The sequence below is a fragment of the Miscanthus floridulus genome, chromosome 4, assembly GCF_019320115.1.
Source record: "Miscanthus floridulus cultivar M001 chromosome 4, ASM1932011v1, whole genome shotgun sequence".
NCBI classification, from domain to species: domain Eukaryota; kingdom Viridiplantae; phylum Streptophyta; class Magnoliopsida; order Poales; family Poaceae; genus Miscanthus; species Miscanthus floridulus.
Window position 1 is genome coordinate 5,516,771 of NC_089583.1, and position 20,135 is coordinate 5,536,905.

General features: G+C 40.3%; 2 protein-coding genes and 2 pseudogenes across 3 annotated transcripts in view; 3 read left to right on the top strand and 1 right to left on the bottom strand.

The window, feature by feature from the left end:
* The window catches only part of LOC136549346 (uncharacterized), a 53,480-nt gene that overhangs the window by 1,794 nt on the left and 31,551 nt on the right, over positions 1-20,135 (bottom strand). Inside the window, exons 2-3 of one of the 2 annotated variants that reach the window (XR_010781880.1) lie at positions 1,025-1,080; positions 729-811 (exon numbers count right to left, since the gene is read on the bottom strand). Coding sequence is in view for 1 of the 2 variants with exons in the window: in XM_066540594.1 (XP_066396691.1) it covers positions 774-834; positions 1,025-1,087 (124 nt within the window). In the remaining variant the exon portion in view is untranslated. Of the gene's footprint in view, positions 1-728; positions 835-1,024; positions 1,088-20,135 lie in introns of those variants that run through there. The other variant, XM_066540594.1, reaches the window with a different exon arrangement.
* On the top strand, positions 3,152-3,876 carry LOC136549345 (pathogenesis-related protein 1-like). The gene has a single exon (XM_066540592.1). The coding sequence runs from the start codon at positions 3,228-3,230 to the stop codon at positions 3,729-3,731; it is 504 nt and encodes a 167-aa protein (XP_066396689.1). The 5' UTR covers positions 3,152-3,227; the 3' UTR covers positions 3,732-3,876.
* On the top strand, positions 6,043-8,423 carry LOC136550641 (myb-related protein 2-like; annotated as a pseudogene).
* Positions 11,350-15,362, top strand: LOC136549343 (uncharacterized; annotated as a pseudogene).

The following is a 20,135-nucleotide window of genomic DNA, read 5'->3' on the forward strand; positions in this document are numbered from 1 at the left end:
TTTTATACATGTAAAGTGTCCAATGTCAATTAGCTCTCTTCCCTGTTCTCATGTAAGCATGAGTAAAACAATATGTTCCATCCAGGTTGGTTTGAAATATACTTAGATGGTTTTGTTATAACCTTGTGTAGGTAGCATTCTAACTTAATCATTCTAACAGTTCATGTGGCTTTGTTTTCAAAGAATACAGTTCAGAATTGAGAGTGCAACCGGTGGTGTGTAAGCTTGAAACTTTATCTTGAAAGCATACAGGTCATTGTCTTTCCAAATTCTAGCCACCAGCTGATTTCAAGTACAGAAATTTAAAATAATATGCTGCTACTGAAACTATGGGAAGAAAATGATAAATCTGTACTTGATATTTGCTTGCAAGCAAATTAAATGGCACTACATAAGGAAAGAGTCAAATGCAATTAGTAGTGAATAGGCACAAAAAAGGAAGGGGCAGTATTGGTATTTGGTAATAAAGTTATACTAATCTGCAGTCCACTGCTCATGTATTAAGAAAATGTAAAGATCCCATGTGTAGTTAGTCTACAGGTCTATAGTTTACACAAGAGTAGAAGAAACAGAGCTCATGAAATTTAACTAGTACAGATCATAGTAGTAGGGAGTATTCATATGAATTCAGTAATGTGGGACATGTATATGCATTTGCTCAGAATTCAGTAATGTGGAACCTGTACTATGCATTGGCTCAGAATTTAATTACAAGTTGAGAGCTGCACCTTTACTGAATGTTGATGTCGACCTGCTTGTTTCCCTACAAACTGTCAATCAGCACTCTTTGCAATTCTACAAATGGTTTGTTCTAAAAGAATGTACAAAGTAAATCTGCTAAGAAATAAACAGATAGCAGGAAAAAGAATTAAACAGATAGCAAAGTAAATAAGCACTCCTTGCAATGCTACAAAGTCAAGATATGAACAAAGAATTGAAAGATATAGCAGAACAACATGTGGCTCTTAACACAGGCCCAGATTGATCGAATATAAAACAGAAATCAAATAGAAAGGGAACAAACCTGTTCTTGATTTTCTTTGACAGGTTTTCCATGTCATGCTGCTGCCCAAGCCATGCCTGCTTCCTCCAAACACATATGAGCATGTAAATACAATTGTCAATAAGTTCATACACCAACTGAACATAAATCTATTTAGGTGACATGAAGATATGCTACAGGCTATTTATTTTCTTTAGCTACTGTAAGACTAGACAAATCTGGCTCGTTTTTAGCTTAGAAATAGTACAAATATCAATAAGCAAGTAAGACAACATTTGAACAAAGCACTCCGTTCTCTTCTATGGTAAACTATCTACTGATCTACTCTTTCTTTTTGTCCTCACTACTAAACATAAGTAATGAAACAGAACAACTGAACAAGTAGTTCTGCATTTTCAGAAATCAATAGAGAATATTGTTAGTAACTACATAATTATTTTGTAGGTGGAGTCTAACAAAATACTGTGAACATACTACTACCTCTTGTCACATTCATTTGACCTTCAGGTAGAGCTTACAAGCAACGTTGTTACAATGTAGTTAGAATGTCTAGCTTCTCTATCCCCTATGATCTCTATTAAACTGAAGCCTCACTGTCTGTTACTCTATGTATAGCCTATTGATATTTTGCAAGAACAAGGATCTTCAACAACCAAGACTTGAGATCCAGAACCTACCAAGACGCCAGATCTAGAACATCGGTTCCTCGAGCAGGCTGAGCATTGCAGGTAAAGAATTGAGTTCCTAAGAGGCACACACGGTATATGGATGAGGAGGGAAGCGGATGGATGGGCACTTATGCTGATGTCATCAATCTCCTTGCTGGACCTCTTGCTGAACCAGTAGCACCGCGCGCCGCCCAATTTGTAGCCCCACGCCACAACGTCACCGCTTCGCCGCGCCGTCGTGGCCCTGCACCACCTCTGCTCCATGCCACCTGCCCCGGGCCGCCTCGTCGCCGCAGCTCAATGCCACGACAACCCCACGTCGCTGCTCCGTGCCGCTGCAACCTAGCTCGCTATTCCGCATCGCCACTACTCCACGACGCCAGCAGCCACCGTGCCGCTATAGCCCCACACTACTCCTGCTCTATTTCGGGAGTTTGAGGAGAGAGAGGACGCGGTGGCCGGGTGGCGGTAAGTGAAGTTAAACGACTCGTGGAGGATCGGGAGGTAGGAGACGGAGGGAGAAGTATCGACTGCGGATGGAAGGACCGAGAAGTGTGTGGTTGTGGGAGATCGGGAGGAGTATTGGGCTAGGGTTTGCCTTCGTTCTTATACTCCAACGCCGATAGTGGGCTGGAATGGGCCTTAATAACTGGTAGTGGTACATGTTCAATTACTTAGTGACGTTCTTATAATTCATCACGAAGAATCCGTCATGGATTAAAGGATTTCTTGTAGTGTCAGCTCCCCATGTATTTACGATTTTATGATAGTAAGCTGCACGTTTTTTTTTTTTTTTTGTAGCATTCATATAGGAGTGATATGCATGGTGATACAATATTATCATGCCGCGATTGGCGGGAAAACTAATCAAGATATAATGGTCGGGCCGGTCGTTATTTCCAAAGTCATCGGTGACCTTTCCACACGACATGTTGTGTGTTGTACACTTGTACTGTGCTGTGGAATTCTACGTGCAAGCATCCTATTTCTTCGTACCAGACGTTTCAACCTTCAATGCGCCGTAGAAGTTTGGACGAAATACGTATATCTGTGAAATATCCTAATGATTAACAATCTTCTGGAACCCTAGCTAATCTTGCACGCGTGAAGAAACGGATTGGTCATGGCCAGGCCGGCCGAAAGCAGATGAAGTAAACCTAATTCTCCAGAGTGCCTGCCTGGCCCTTTTTGTAGCTGCTGCTCCCAAAGTCTACTAAACGTAAGCCAAGTTTATCCAAATTTATCCCGCTGATCGACGATCCTATCGGATGTCCTGTCCCATGCCGTGGAAATTCTTGCCCCTCTTGGAATTACTTTAGCTCTTGTAGGCGCCACCATTGACCCTGACCGTGACCATGCCAAGTATTCAGCAAATTAACAGTCACCATTTGTTTTACTAGTATATGTCATCTTGCCTTGGACAAGTCACCAAATTGATCAGTATAAATACCGAGGCCAGTCGCCACATCTCATGCACCGATCCATCATCGATCACAAGTTCACAACAGCCATCTGCTCATTCATATAACTTCGTCAGCAACGCAACAGCAGCAGAAATGGCGTCCTCGTCAATGAAGCCGCTAGCATGCCTCGTAGCAGCTCTGGCCCTGGCAGCCATCGTCAGTCCATCCGCGGCGCAGAACTCGCCGCAGGACTACGTGGACCCGCACAACGCGGCGCGCGCGGACGTGGGCGTCGGCCCGGTGTCCTGGGACGACACGGTGGCCGCGTACGCGCAGAGCTACGCGGCGCAGCGGCAGGGCGACTGCCAGCTGGTCCACTCCGGCGGGCCGTACGGCGAGAACATCTTCTGGGGCTCCGCCGGCGCCGACTGGTCGGCGTCCGACGCTGTGGGGTCGTGGGTGTCCGAGAAGCAGTACTACGACCACGACACCAACAGCTGCGCGGACGGGCAGGTGTGCGGGCACTACACGCAGGTGGTGTGGCGCGACTCCACGGCCATCGGCTGCGCCCGCGTCGTCTGCGACAACAATGCCGGCGTCTTCATCACCTGCAATTACAACCCGCCGGGCAACTTCGTCGGCCAGAGCCCATACTAGACGTAGTGTGCCGCTGCCGCATATATGAATGAACACATGCAAGTATACCGGGGTCGGAGGGAAAATAAATTGTTGTCAACTATATACCATACTATGAATGTTGATAAACATAATAAGTCAATAAAATCATGTGATTGGTGAGGCATATATTTTTATTCTTATTTTGATCGCTACTGCAGAAATGATTTTCAAGAACATGATCATTTTTTACACTATACCACAACCAATCTGCAGCGTTGGACAACAGTTCATAGCTATGGACTCTTAGCTAGTAAAAAGTTTCATATTCTCAAACCATTGGTCACTAAAAGTTATACCAGATCATTGGTCGGTATAAGTATCAGCTTCTTCCAAGTAACTCTTGTTGGTCGGTATAGATTTATACCAACGCCACTTACCGCGACCGTTACATCGGTCAGTATAATTTTATAGCGACCGATTTTCAGTCACTATAACGACTTATAGCAACTCTTTTGTAGTCTATAGATTGGCTGTGGTATAGACGTGTAATGTGGAACAAGGTTGCTGGTAATACAACTGCCTTTGTAGAGCCCGTTGTTACAAAACCATCAAAATTTGGCATCTTAACTATTGAAGTAGTTTAATTTTGACCCTAGAGCCATCCAAAAACCGCTCAAAAGCTGTCTCGAGGTCAAAATTGAATGGTTGTGGTAGTTTAAGGTGCCAAAGTTAGATGAAGGCAAGAGTTGAGCGACAAAAATAGACTTAATCTAGTAGTTTTTTATATATATTTAGATTTACTTATTGATAAATATTTATATGTATTCTAATATTTATCTACACATTATTGTATTTTTATCATAAAAAGAAATTTTAAAATTATCATAAATAATACTTTGGTACCACATTTTTTTCTAACAATATGGTCTATCTCATCGATATCTACAATTTTGATTTGGGTTATTTCTCCATTCGAATTCATTCAAGCAATTAAAAAATTGAATTTCAAAATAAAAGAACTTCAAAAAGAATTTTAGGATCGTAAATGATTTCAGTTCGTTCGAACAATTTAAAAAACTAAATCTCAAAATATGAGAACTTCAAACATAATTTTGGAAGCGTAAATAATTTCAAAGAAAAGGTAGGAAACTATGTATATCTCATCGAGATCGACAAGTTTGTTTGAGAATTTTGAATTTTAAAATATGAGAACTTCAAACATATAGACTATATTTGAAATAAATTTGGATTCATATTGAGAATAAAAAAATCCCAATATATAAAGATCCGATAAAGTGTAGATAAATATTTTAATAGTTATAAATATTTATCAATAAGTAAATCTAAATATATAAAAAAATCTATAAATATCTAAAAGAACTAAAGTACTTGCTTAAATTCATTTTTGACCATCTACTCTTGCCTTTTTCTAATTTTGACACCTCAACCGTCAAAACCGTTTAATTTTGATCCATGAGGTGGTTTATGGTGGTTTTCAAATGGCTCTAGGGTTTAAATTAAACATTTTGGATAGTTAAGGTGTCAAAATTTAATGATTTTATAGTTGAGGTTAATATTAGGCAAAGACAATAATTGAGTTGCCAATAAAAGACTTAATCCTATAGAAAACATTTTCATTGGTTAAAATTAAACATTTTTGATAGTTAGGTGTCAAAATTAAATGATTTTATAGTTGAGGTTAATATTAGACAAAGACAATAATTGAGTTGCCAATAATGGACTTAATCCTATAGAAAACATTTTCATTTTTTTGGCAGACGTGCCAATCTGTGGCCCGTGTTTATAAATAAAGAGGGAAAATAGTTTCTTTTGTTACAAAGCGTTGACATCAATCGTAGTGGTCGACGGGCCGCCCTATGCCCAACCAATTCGCGATCCTGGAACCCTACAAAATCATAGACAATTATACGACTCGTTATTACCCATTGAGCAAGGCCTCTAAAGAAGCCCGGAGCTGTGCAACGCTGCCGGGTAGGGGCTCACTGTGTCTTGCCAAGATGCGGCGCTGGTGTGTGCACCACTTAGGCGCGAGAGCAGCCGGAGCCTCTGAGGATCCGTGGAACACCAGCTGATTGCGTTCCTTCCGTAAGCATCATGACGTGAGCAGCAGAAACATGTCAAATACGTTGCATGCCACGCCGTGGAGTTGACTGCAACTTCACGGCCAACATTCTTTTCTTTTGGGAAAAGATGCTTCATTACTTAGCGCTCGAACATTCGGATAGACGCTGCGCGTCTGGACACCCGCGCAGCCCTCCTCCGTCCACCTCGCTATGACTCGCATGCGCACCCTGCTCTCGACACTGCGCCCGCCGCTCCTTGCGTCCGGATGGCCGCGCAGCCCGCCCCGTCCGCCTTGCTCGCCCGCGCCTCGCCCGTGCACCCTGATTTCGTCACAGTGCCCCGCTCCTTCCCCCTGACCCCCTCCTCTCTCTCCGTGCACTACATCACAAACACCAAGTTTAGCGATGGATGGTCTGACGCTAAAAGTGGCTACAGCGACAGACAATCTGACGCTAAAAACTTATAGCGACAGACTTCTGCAGACGTTGTAAGTCCTGTCGCTAAACATCTTTAGCGTCAGACAGTACTTTTAGCGTCAGACCGTCCGTTGCCCTGAATTTTTTAGCGTCAGACAGTCTCTTGCTACTCTTTAGCGACAGATTGCCTCCCAGTACTCTATAGCGACAGATAATTTGAGGTTACAAATGTTTTCAGCGACGGATGGTTTGACGAGATCGTTTAAATACATTTAAAAAAATAAAAGGTCATTTGGTTGCAAATTAATACAAAAGTAACATCATTGTGCACGTTTCTCATACAAATAGATTCATCCATGACCAAGTCCAAACAGTCACTAAGACATACATATATGGTCAGCCATTACAAACATTAATCAATGATTCATCAATGATAAGTCTACAGTATCAGGTACATGTATCCAAATGAGATCGACTAGCACCTCATTGGCAATGCAGAAAATATGAGTGGATCCACTACAACTACTGTCCACTACAAACCTCATTGGCTCTAGTAGTATCATCAACATGAAGCTCTAAGAGAACATCTGTTTTTCCTTGCATCTGGGTTTGTGCAACATCTGCTAGGGATACTTCAAATGCTTGCTTTGAACCCACCATAAAGGTTAGCATGTTTCCTACAGAGGCAAGGGTAACAAACATTAAAATCAAACTGAACATATGTTAAAAGGGGTCCCATGTACTAGTGAAGTACTTGAACTGAAACAGTCAAGTACACTCAAGGTTCAAGCAAACAAATGAAGATATTAGCAGCCAAGAAATGAGCAGAAAATAGAAGATAATAGCAATCTTCAGTTTGAAAAGCCATCTCCAGGTACTTTAGAATCAGAAATCCGCCTGCTAAAATGATATTTGTAACTGTTGCAGTAATCATCATTTCTTGGATGTTACATAAGTACAGGCTTAGCAAGAACCTCCAAGCTCAAGCAAATGTCAGTACATCAAAGAATGGTAAGAACAAGTTGTAACTCCCATATTTACCATGTTATAATGGAACAGCATAAGAGTTAGCAACTTGTAACCGCTTTGCAGCCATATCCGTTGCTGATAGGATTCCCGGAACAAGCGCAGCAACAATGAGCAGTACAAATGTCGTTCCGCAGGCAGAGAAGTAAGGACTCTATTAGCACACTGTAATTTCATATAATCTGAATACTGAAATAATAGTCTCTTTTCCTGGGTGCAAGGACTATTCAAATTGGTGAAGCACTTCAGATGCAAATTGAGGTTCAGAGACAGCTAAATGAACAACTTGAGATGAGTCACTGACACCACTAAGATAACTGAGGGAGTACAAGCTAATTACCATTTTAGATTAAGCAATAAGATTGTTTGAGCTGAGTCAAGAGATGCACATAGCCATTAGTTATTACAGGGTGAAGAAACAAATAGTCTGTTAAAAAACAAATATGAAAACAGATCTCTCAAACACCAATTCTATTATTGAACTTCTAAATGTTTGATGAAAATCCCCATTAATGCAAGTCCGCAATCTTCAACAGGTGGCATGCAGCCATTATATGGTCCCTCCGTTCCAAATTATAGTTCTTTTTAGCTTTGTCATAAGTTAAACTTCTCTAACTTTGTCCAAATTTATAGAAAAATGCATCAACATCTACAATATCAAATTAGTTTCAATGTTTTTAATGGTCCAACAAAGTCCCCTTATAGTGTCTATAAAATGGAGTTGTGCTGCAGTGATTATGACCTAAAATTTAAACTGGAAACAGGTGCAAATGCATCTACAACTACGAATTGAAGCCCAAGGGAAATACCTACAGGCAGTTTTGGAGCAGGCACAAGAGACACTTGGAAAACATAATTTGGGTCCTGCAAACCTAGAAGATGCAAAAATAAAAATATCAGAGTTAGTTTCACAAGTATCAACTGAATGCTTCAGTAATACGATTACAGATGTAAAAGGAAGTTCAAGTGTGCATAGATTAGAGCCCAGACAAATCCAGTTTGTTGAAAATTCAACAAATAGTTATTTGTCTGTGGCTGAAGGATTCATCAAGGAGAACAGGCTACACCACCATGGAGTACTAAAAGCATATGATGATAGTTCATTATTTTGTAGAAAAGATCGCATGAACATGAAACCCAGTTTGCCCTTAACAGAACCACTAGCACATCCATGTTTGTAGAGCCATGCCTCACGGCCCTATAAGCCGCCACATAGAACCGTTTCCCGACAACAACTGTACAATGCTTACCGATATCCACTTCAGCAAATCCCCCAGGAGAAATGGTCCACAGTGCATGCTTAGTAGTGTACTAAGGAAAGGTATACTGGGGCAAACCATACGAATGAAAAATACAGGAATCTGGTGCAACAAAATAATTAGACAAGAGTCAGGGCCTCAGAGGGCAAGCAGCATCAAACCACAACTTAAAAATATTAGGTGACAATAACTTTTTAAAATAACTAGTGAAAAATCTAACCCTGACGCTTGTGCCTCCAACACCTAATACATATTCCTTTTAGACCCTGCATTTTATCTCCTTTTTGCCCATTAGTCCTTAATTGTCAAATTCAATATGAATGCCACTTGAGATGTGAATATCCTCCTTTACTACATTCCCAAACACTGAATTAGAGTAGCATTTTATTTCCTAAGGCATCTTGTCTTGCTGGGCCTCACATGCAAGCAAAAAGAAGTAACATATTATTTAAAATGCCAATGGACAGATAGGACCCATTGAGTTGGATGTCACAGGAGGGGCCATTTGGTCATGATTAAAAAAATTAATAAAAAATAATTAGGGTCTAATATTATGCTGCCTGCTGCAGATACATGCTATCAGCTCTTCCCTAGTGATAACATTAGCAAGGGTATCATCATTAAACATGCATTCTGCCTATTCTGTTGTCCTAAACTTCATGATGCGAGGGGAAAAAATAAAGAGGTAAGAGAAAAACTTACGCTAAGGAACAAGCTAGAGCGGAGAAGGTTAAGCATTTTGGAGACAGCAGATTCAGGGATAATTTCTGCTTCAAATCCGGCATCTTCTATCGCTTCAATTATATCCTCTACCTGAAAACATAAGCTACTAGAATAAAGATGTGTCTATTGAAGTGACCCCAATAAGTTAATTGATTGGATGCGAAACCAAACACCCACTACTAGAGAACAGACTTTAGAACGATGTCCCAATTTGGCATTAGCCTCGGCATTTTTTGCCCCTCCTTTAGTCCCGGTTGGTAATACCAACCGGGACTAAAGGTCCCTGCCCAATGGTCGTTCGCGGGGTAGGGATCTTTAGTCCCGGCTGGTATTACCAACCGGGACTAAGGTTGGTAATACCAACCGGGACTAAAGCTTTTAGTCCCGGTTTGGGTGATGCCCCGGGAATAAAGATTAATCTTTAGTCCCGGTTTGGACCCCTAACCGGGACTAATCATCCCGGTCTATAATTCAGCTCATTTCTTCCTCCCGAGCCCGAGCCATTCCATTCAAACTCACTGCCTCTGTTCTTCAGCTTGCTGTTGTTCTTGCTCTCTCTCTCTCCATTGGTGTTGCTCTTCGATTTTGGAGGTAACAAACTTAATCCTCTTATGTTTTATCAGTAGCTTATCTCATTTTGCGATGTAGATGCATGTGTAACTTTATATGTTGGACTTTATTATGATTTTATATGTCATTTTTAGCTCAAAATCACATGATGATTTGCATATATGTTTGGATAAACAAAAGTTAAATTAGTTCATCAAAATCACGCCTCGCTCGTCCTCGCTGGAGCACGCGCCATCCTCGTCCCCGGTGGCTTACGTGATCTTAGAATTAATTTTCCATGAAATGAAAAACTTAGAAAATAGTTAGAAAATTGTAGAAAATCCGTACTAGTTGAACTTGCGGACCGTGTTCAGCTCGGCAAGCATGTTCTCTGCCGAGCGGTAACGGACGTCAAGGAGGAGCTTTGATTCTACGAGGGAGAGCGGCAACGGTCGTGGAAGACCGTGTTCCCTTTCTCGTAGAATCGGAGCTCTTCCTTGGCCAAGTACGGTGCCGTCCGGTGGAGAAATGCTCGCCGAGATGATCACGTAAGCAAGGTCAACTAGTACGGATGGTTATTTATTGAAACATGTTTTTGAGCTATAATTTGATGGATATTTGATAACTTCAGACCTACAAATGTCATCTACAAATGTTACTATCATCGGCAACCTAAACGCCCACGAGCTCGCCGATATCGAGCAGGTCACTTAGAATTATTTTTTCCATGAAATGAAATACTTAGAAATCATGCCTTTTATTTTTTAGAATTAAATTTTCCATGAAATGAAAAACTTAGAAAATAGTTAGAAAATTGTAGAAAATCCGTACTAGTTGAACTTGCGGACCGTGTTCAGGTCGGCGAGCATGTTCTCTGCCGAGCGGTAACGGACGTCAAGGAGGAGCTTTGATTCTACGAGGGAGAGCGGCAACGGTCGTGGAAGACCGTGTTCCCTTTCTCGTAGAATCGGAGCTCTTCCTTGGCCAAGTACGGTGCCGTCCGGTGGAGAAATGCTCGCCGAGTTGATCACGTAAGCAAGGTCAACTAGTACGGATGGTTATTTATTGAAACATGTTTTTGAGCTATAATTTGATGGATATTTGATAACTTCAGACCTATAAATGTCATCTACAAATGTTACTATCCTCGGCAACCTAAACGTCCGTGAGCTCGCCGATATCGAGCAGGTCACTTAGAATTATTTTTTCCATGAAATGAACTACTTAGAAATCATGCCTTTTTTTAGAATTAAATTTTCCATGAAATGAAAAACTTAGTAAATAGTTAGAAAATTATAGAAAATCCGTACTAGTTGAACTTGCGGACCGTGTTCAGCTCGGCCAACATGTTCTCTGCCGAGCGGTAACGGACGTCAAGGAGGAACTTTGATTCTACGAGGGAGAGCGGCAACGGTCGTGGAAGACCGTGTTCCCTTTCTCGTAGAATCGGAGCTCTTCCTTGGCCAAGTACGGTGCCGTCCGGTGGAGAAATGCTGGCCGAGATGATCACGTAAGCAAGGTCAACTAGTACGGATGGTTATTTATTGAAACATGTGAAATCCGTACTAGTTTTATTTAAATATATCATTTTAGAAAATATGAAATTTACACTAGTTTGCAAAAATAAGTATAGAAAGTAGATGACAACTGGTACCGGATCCTCGGCCTCTCGTTCGGTTGCGAAACGACTGAGGCCAGAACTCCCTCTCATTATCTGCGGCAAGTGTAAGCAGAAGATTGTGATGGAGTACCGAGTCAAGAGACAGGGACCCAACAAGGGTCGTGTTTTCTACAAGTGCCCGGATCGCGATGTGAGTTTCTTACGCATTTTATAATTATGGCTAATTGACCTGCTTTTCTTGAATATTTTTGACTAAATATTTTTTGGCTTTAATTTCAGTGGGAGGGCAATGGATGCGATGGTTGGTACTGGGAGGAAGATTATGCTACATACGTGCAGAATTTGGGTGCGCTTGAGGTAGCGGCTGCTGCTGATGAGTCAGTGAGCCAGCAGGAGAAGCTTATTGATATTCAACAGAAGAATGATTTGTCTGTTTTAGTTGCGTACGATCATGAAATAATTATGTTACTGAAGTGCATTGTAGTTTTAGTTTGTTTAGTGATAGTTGGGATTGCTTACGTTGTAGCCAGGCTTAGTTAATTAATCAACCGTGTGTGTGTCATTTATGTTGTGTAATAAAATACTTAATTATGTTCAAGGTTTTCATAATTTGTCGTGTAATACAGATTATGTCACGCCATTGGATGTACAATGCCGATCGCCGCTCCCAAGACTTTATTGAGGGCTTGCACTATTTCTTAGGTGTGGCCGAGGCAAATAAGCGGGATGGTTTCATGTGCTGTCCATGTGCCCTATGTAAGAATTTAAAGGAATATTCAAGCTCAATGAGTCTTCATTCACATTTGCTTAAGTCAGGTTTCATGTCAAACTATATATGTTGGACTAAGCATGGAGAAAGCGGGGTCATGATGGAAGAAGGTGAAGGAGAAGATTTAGACATTGATGACATTATTGCTCAGTATGGTGCCTTTGATGATACTACAATGGGGGGAGATGAAGAAGAGGTAGCGGTAGAAGATGATCTCGGTGATGCTCTTGGCGATGCCATTCGTGATGCACAACAAGAATTGGAAAGTGAAAAAGAGAAAGTTAAGTTCGAGCGCATGCTTGAGGATCATAGGAAGTTGCTATACCCGACGGCCGAAGAGGGGCAAAAAAAGCTGGGTACAACACTGGAATTGCTACAGTGGAAGGCAAAGAATGGTATATCCGACTAAGGCATTTGGGAATTTATTGAACCTCATAAAGAAGATGCTTCCGAAGCCAAATGAATTGCCCACCACTACGTACGAAGCAAAAAAGGTTGTCTGCCCATTGGGATTAAAAATCCAGAAGATACATGCATGTCCTAATGACTGCATCCTCTACCATGGCAATGAATACGAGAATTTGGATGAATGCCCGGTATGTAAAGCATCGCGGTATAAGATCAGGTGCGATGATCCTGGTGACGTCGAGGGTGAACAACGTCCTAGAAAGAAAATCCCTGCCAAGGTTATGTGGTATGCTCCTATAATACCACGCTTAAAACGTTTGTTCAGAAATAAAGACCATGCAAAGTTGTTGCGGTGGCATAAAGAAGACCGTAAGGTAGACAATATGCTGAGACACCCAGCTGATGGGTCCCAGTGGAGAGCGATAGACAGGGAATTTCTAGAGTTTGCAAATGAGGCTAGAAACTTAAGGTTCGCCTTAAGTACAGATGGTATGAATCCTTTTGGGGAGCAGAGCACTAGTCATAGCACTTGGCCAGTTACTCTATGTATCTACAACCTTCCTCCATGGTTATGCATGAAGCGGAAGTTCATTATGATGCCGATCCTCATCCAAGGTCCGAGGCAACCTGGCAACGACATTGATGTCTATCTGAAGCCATTAGTTGAAGAACTTCTAGTTTTATGGAACAAACCAGGTGTACGTGTCTGGGATGAGTACAAACAAGAACACTTTGACCTACGAGCAATGTTGTTCGTAACAATCAATGATTGGCCTGCTTTAAGTAATCTTTCAGGTCAGACAAACAAAGGATATAATGCATGCACACATTGTTTTGATGACCTTGACAGTATATATTTGAAAAGATGTCGAAAGGTCATGTACCTTGGCCATCGTCGATTCCTTCCTTTGAATCACCAAGTAAGAAAGAAAGGTAAGCATTTTAAAGGTAAGCCAGACCACCGGAAGAAGCCTCATAACCGAACCGGGGAAGATGTACTCGCAATGGTCAAGGATGTGAAAGTAGTATTTGGAAAGGGACAAGGCAGCGAATCTGTTCCCAAAGATGCTAAGGGGCACGCACCCATGTGGAAGAAGAAGTCCATCTTTTGGGAGCTACCCTATTGGCAAGTCCTAGAGGTCCGCAACGCAATCGACGTGATGCACCTGACAAAGAATCTTTGTGTGAACCTGTTAGGATTCATGGGTGTGTACGGGAAGCCAAAGGATTCACTTGAAGCACGCTCAGGACTTGCAGGGCATGAAAGAACGAGACAACCTTCATCCAGAGAAGACAGATGATGGACGTCATTACTTAAGTCCTGCTAGCTACACGCTTAGCAAAGAAGAGAGGGACAGCATGTTCGAATGTCTAAGCAGCATCAAGGTCCCATCAGGATTCTCCTCCAATATAAAGGGTATAATAAATGTGCCAGATAAGAAATTCCTAAACTTAAAGTCCCACGACTGCCACGTGCTTATGACGCAATTGCTTCCAGTTGCTTTAAGAGGAATTCTACCTCCACATGTACGTCTAGCCACCGTGAAGCTATGTGCATTCCTCAATGCAATTTCTCAGAAGGCAATCAATCCAGTGGAACTAGCTACTCTACAGAATGATGTGGTTCAATGTCTTGTCAGCTTTGAGTTGGTGTTCCCTCCATCCTTCTTTAATATCATGACACACCTCCTAGTTCATTTGGTGAAGGAGATTAGTATTCTTGGACCTGTGTTCTTACATAACATGTTCCCCTTCGAGAGGTTTATGGGAGTCTTGAAGAAATATGTGAAAGTCCGTTCTAAGCCTGAAGGAAGCATCGCCCAGGGCTATGGAACAGAGGAGGTCATTGAGTTCTGTGTTGACTTTATTCCTGACCTTGCCCCGATTGGCGTTCCCGAATCGCGACACGAGGGGAGACTCAGTGGTAAAGGAACTTTAGGGAAGAAAACATATATTGGCATGGAAGACGATTATTTCAATAAAGCACACTACACAGTTCTTCAGAACTCATCATTGGTGCATCCGTACATCGAGATACATAAGGAGTTCTTACGATCCAAGTTTCCAGGGAAGACTGAAGCTTGGATTAGGCGTCAGCACATGGAAAGTTTCAGTGGTTGGTTGCGAAAAGAATGTCAAGGCGATGACAATATTGATGAGCAACTGTATTTGTTGGCTAGGCAACCATCATGGCATATCCTCATGTACCAAGGGTACGAGATAAATGGGAATACATTTTACACAGTTGCCCAAGATAAAAGGAGCACCAATCAAAATAGTGGTGTTCGCATAGATGGCACAGATCCAAATGGGAATATACAAACATATTATGGCCGCATAGAAGATATATGGGAACTAGACTACGCACCTAATTTTAAAGTCCCTTTGTTCCGGTGCCAATGGGTGAAGCTGACCGGAGGAGGGGTAACAGTCGACAAAGAGTATGGAATGACAACAGTGGACCTCAACAATATTGGGTACAAAGACGAACCATTCGTCCTTGCTGCCGATGTGAGTCAGGTGTTCTATGTGAAAGACATGTCTACAAAATCAAAGAGAGGAAAAAACGAAGACATCAACTCAATGATCAATGAGCCAAAGCGCCACATAGTTCTTTCTGGGAAAATAAATATAGTGGGAATTGAAGACAAGTCAGACATGTCAGAAGATTACGAAAGAAATGTCCGAATTCCACCCTTCATAGTGAAGAAAGATCCAAGCATCATGTTAAATGATGAAGACACTCCATGGTTACGACAAGATCATAACCAAGGGTCATACGTCAAGAAGAAATTCACTGTTGTGCCCGCATGATACAACGATGCATGTTTAATATATTATGTTTTAGAGACGGATATTATGTAATATGTTATGACTTCACAATTGTTTTTTCATCTGAGGTCATTTAGTGTCTCATTTGAGCAAGTTTGACCAAGTTTGTTAAACTCAAAAAGATCTACAATTGTTGTTTTGGTCAACTTTCCATTTGAGAAAGTTTGGACGGTTCAAATTTGTGATTTTTAAATTTCGACGCCTACAAACTAGTTTTCGGGACCCTAGATTGTCTCAAATTGAAAAGTTTTGAATACCAAGTTTGTTAAGCTCATCAATATCTACAATCCTTATATAGGCCATTTTTTCATTTGAGAAAGCTTGAACAAAATGTAGTTCAAATTTCACAAGTGTGTGACATAGTTTTAGAAAGTCTATATGAGATTCAAGAAGTTGTGACTAGTGTTTGATAAAAATTTCTCAAATGGGAAAATGAGCTATGTAACAATTGTAGATCTTGCTGAGATGATCAAACTTGGTATTCAGAGTTTTTTCATCTGAGGTCATTTAGTGTCTCATTTGAGCAAGTTTGACCAAGTCAAATTTGGTCAAATAAAAAAACAACACTTTGACTCTAGTATTATGAACTCTAAATGACTTCAAATTGAAAAGTTTTGAATACCAAGTTTGTTAAACTCAAAAAGATCTACAATTGTTGTTTTGGTCAACTTTCCATTTGAGAAAGTTTGGATGGTTCAAATTTGTGATTTTTAAATTTCGACGCCTACAAACTAGTTTTCGGGACCCTAGATTGTCTCAAATTGAAAAGTTTTGAATACCAAGTTTGTTAAGCTCATCAATATCTACAATCCTTATATAGGCCATTTTTTCATTTGAGAAAGCTTGAACAAAATGTAGTTCAAATTTCACAAGTGTGTGACATAGTTTTAGAAAGTCTATATGAGATTCAAGAAGTTGTGACTAGTGTTTGATAAAAATTTCTCAAATGGGAAAATGAGCTATGTAACAATTGTAGATCTTGCTGAGATGATCAAACTTGGTATTCAGAGTTTTTTCATCTGAGGTCATTTAGTGTCTCATTTGAGCAAGTTTGACCAAGTCAAATTTGGTCAAATGAAAAAACAACACTTTGACTCTAGTATTATGAACTCTAAATGACTTCAAATTGAAAAGTTTTGAATACCAAGTTTGTTAAACTCAAAAAGATCTACAATTGTTGTTTTGGTCAACTTTCCATTTGAGAAAGTTTGGATGGTTCAAATTTGTGATTTTTAAATTTCGACGCCTACAAACTAGTTTTCGGACCCTAGATTGTCTCAAATTGAAAAGTTTTGAATACCAAGTTTGTTAAGCTCATCAATATCTACAATCCTTATATAGGCCATTTTTTCATTTGAGAAAGCTTGAACAAAATGTAGTTCAAATTTCACAAGTGTGTGACATAGTTTTAGAAAGTCTATGAGATTCAAGAAGTTGTGACTAGTGTTTGATAAAAATTTCTCAAATGGGAAAATGAGCTATGTAACAATTGTAGATCTTGCTGAGATGATCAAACTTGGTATTCAGAGTTTTTTCATCTGAGGTCATTTAGTGTCTCATTTGAGCAAGTTTGACCAAGTCAAATTTGGTCAAATGAAAAAAACAACACTTTGACTCTAGTATTATGAACTCTAAATGACTTCAAATTGAAAAGTTTTGAATACCAAGTTTGTTAAACTCAAAAAGATCTACAATTGTTGTTTTGGTCAACTTTCCATTTGAGAAAGTTTGGACGGTTCAAATTTGTGATTTTTAAATTTCGACGCCTACAAACTAGTTTTCGGAACCCTAGATTGTCTCAAATTGAAAAGTTTTGAATACCGAGTTTGTTAAGCTCATCAATATATACAATCCTTATATAGGCCATTTTTTCATTTGAAAAAGTTGTAAAACAAAAAATACTACTATTTTCTTTATTTTTATAGGTTCAACAAAAATTTCCTGTCAATTTTGGTCAAAAACCGAGACAAAATTGAAACATTGACGTTACAATAATGTGATAATAAATTTCCTATCGAATAATATTAGTTTTATTAATTTTAAGTTACAAATATATTTTTGCATTAACAAAATACTTAGTATTAGTAACATTTATATTCTATATTCATAAAAGAAATTAAAAACTTTAGGTTACAAAATTTTCCTATTTACAATAAATAATTAGTTAATCAATAGTATTTTTTAAAATAAATATTGCAAAGTATTGAAGTTGCTATGGAATTAATTGATTAACCTAGTATTAAACAAAATCAAAATCCCAGGCATTTCCAATTACGCTGGCGGGTTGCCAAAATTTTCAGGCCTTCAGTCCCGGCCCAGACCAAGAACCGGGACTAAAGGGTGGCGGCAATTTCGGTGCCCGCCTAAAAATACCTTTAGTCCCGGCTGGTAACACCAGCCGGGACTAAAGGAACATTTAGTCCGGCTGGTCCAGACCCTTAGTCCCGGTTGGTTCTTACCAGCCGGGACTAAAGGGTCCCGGCCTATATATATCGAACGTCTGTTCTGTTCATCTTCGATCTCGCCTCCGTCGCTCAGCCCGCCCGGCCGCGCCATCCGCCGTCGTCGAGCTCGTCTCTGCCGCGCCGCCGTCGTCTACCCCCGCCCGGCCGCGCCATTCTCCTGGCCGCAACGCCGCATCCCGTCTCCGCCGCCGCACCCGACCCCACCCTCCGTCGCCGACGCTTCCCGCGCGCCCACCGTACGGCCTCCGTCGAGTACTCTTGATCTGCTGCATGCTCTCGATCGGCCATGTTTTTTAGATTTTTTTTACAAAGTCTCGGCTGTATGTTAGATTAAAATGTATTAAATTTTAATTAGTAGTTTATTGTTAGTTTTTTAGTTATTTTTAGATAGTTTTTGATATATTAGATTAAATGTATTAAAATTTAATTAGTATTTTATTTAGATAGTTTTTTAGATAGTTTTTTATTATAGTTTTTGATATATGTTAGATTAAAATGTATTATCTATTACTAGTTTATCTAATTTCATGTTAGATTTATTTAATTGGATTTAGTAATTATATATTCTATCTCTCTATATATATTATATCTAGAGAGAGATTCTATATGTATACATATGTACTTAATTATTTCTATATGTATATATACATGTACTTATTTTCATGTGTTGAGAGAGAGAGAAAATTGTATCTAGAGAGACATTCTATGTGTATCACATGCATATCTAGAGATATAGACATATGCACTTATTTCTATGTGTTGAGAGAGAGAGAAAATATATTGTATCATTCTATGTGTATATATATACATGTACTTATTTCCATGTTTTTGGATCGAAAGTGTTTTTGATTCGATTCCAAAGCCTATACCTTATTATTGTTTATCCTTATGAAATATTATGTGTTATTATATTTAATTGGATTTAGTAATTCTATATGTGTTATCACATGTACTTATGTTATGTACCATAGTAATTCTATCTATGTGTTATCTTGAAGATACAAATGGCTGCTCCGGATGATAACTTGAGTGATGACATAATGGCGGATATTATCAACGCCGGCACCAATGTGGATGTAGATGACACGAGTCAGTACTTTGCTGATTATGAGGATATCCTGAATATGCCGGTGGTTGAAGATCAACAAATTGTCGCGCAAGAAAATACTGGCGAGGTATATTCGATTATCTATCATCTCTTATAGATGCATGCGTACGTATATTTGTTGTTAATCGTTGTGTTTCTACTCATGTAGCCGGTCTCTGGATCTACATCAACCACCGACAAAAGTAGGAAAGTCCGAGGGCCAAAAAAGCCATTAGAGGGCCGTTTCATAATATCAGAATTCGACACCGACACCGGCAAACCATTGGGACCACATGCTCAGACATATGTCAATCAATGTGGGTTCATTGTAAGGGATAGGATCCCAGTTAGTGCTCGTGAATGGAAGCAGAAGATATCCGCTCCTAATGTTAGTTTTGTATCTGATCGTGACAAGAACCTAGCTTGGAGAGATATCACTCAGCATTTCACATTACAAGCAGATGATGCTTTGAAGGAGCTAGTGAGGGATTGGACAATGAAGAAGATGGCAACATTGTTCCAGAGTTGGAAGAAGACATTGTATAAAAAGTTTATCTTGAAGAATGCTACGCCGAATTTCAATGCTAAGGCGTTTGTCAAGTTGGAGTCCCATTGGGATGCCTTCGTAGAATACAAGACATCTCAAGACAGTGAGGAACGTGTGATGAGGAATCGGCAGAATGCCCGACAGAAGCAATACCATCATCGCATGGGATCAGGTGGTTATAGGAGTGCTATTCCCAAGTGGCAGAACCTAGAAGCAGAGATTACTGCCAAGGGAATCATACCTGAAACAATAGAGAAGAACTGGCCTCAACGCGCGAAGAATTGGTTCTACGCTCATGGGGGAAGCCTAGACCCAGACACTGGCAAGCTAATTTTTGGCCAAAAAATTGAGAGAGCAACACAGAGACTAGCTCGTGCTAGGGAAGAAGCTGATAGTGGTGTTTTCAAGCCCAACAGAGAGAAGGATGAATTGACATATGCCCTAGAGAATCCCGAACACGGTGGTCGAACAAGAGGCTATGGGGCGGTTCCGTGGCTACACGCATTCCTAGCAGACAAGGATACCTACAGAAGCCGCCAGAGAAAGAAGGATGAGGAGGCAGAACGAATCCGTGCATTGGAGCAATTTGTTGATGAGTCACGACAAGCATTGCTTGAATCACGTGAACGAGAAAAATCTCTTGAGGCAAGAATGCA

What these genes read in the sequence shown, in the direction of transcription:
- LOC136549345 (XM_066540592.1), top strand. Translation starts at nt 3,228, where the DNA reads ATGGCGTCCTCGTCAATGAAGCCGCTAGCATGCCTCGTAGCAGCTCTG.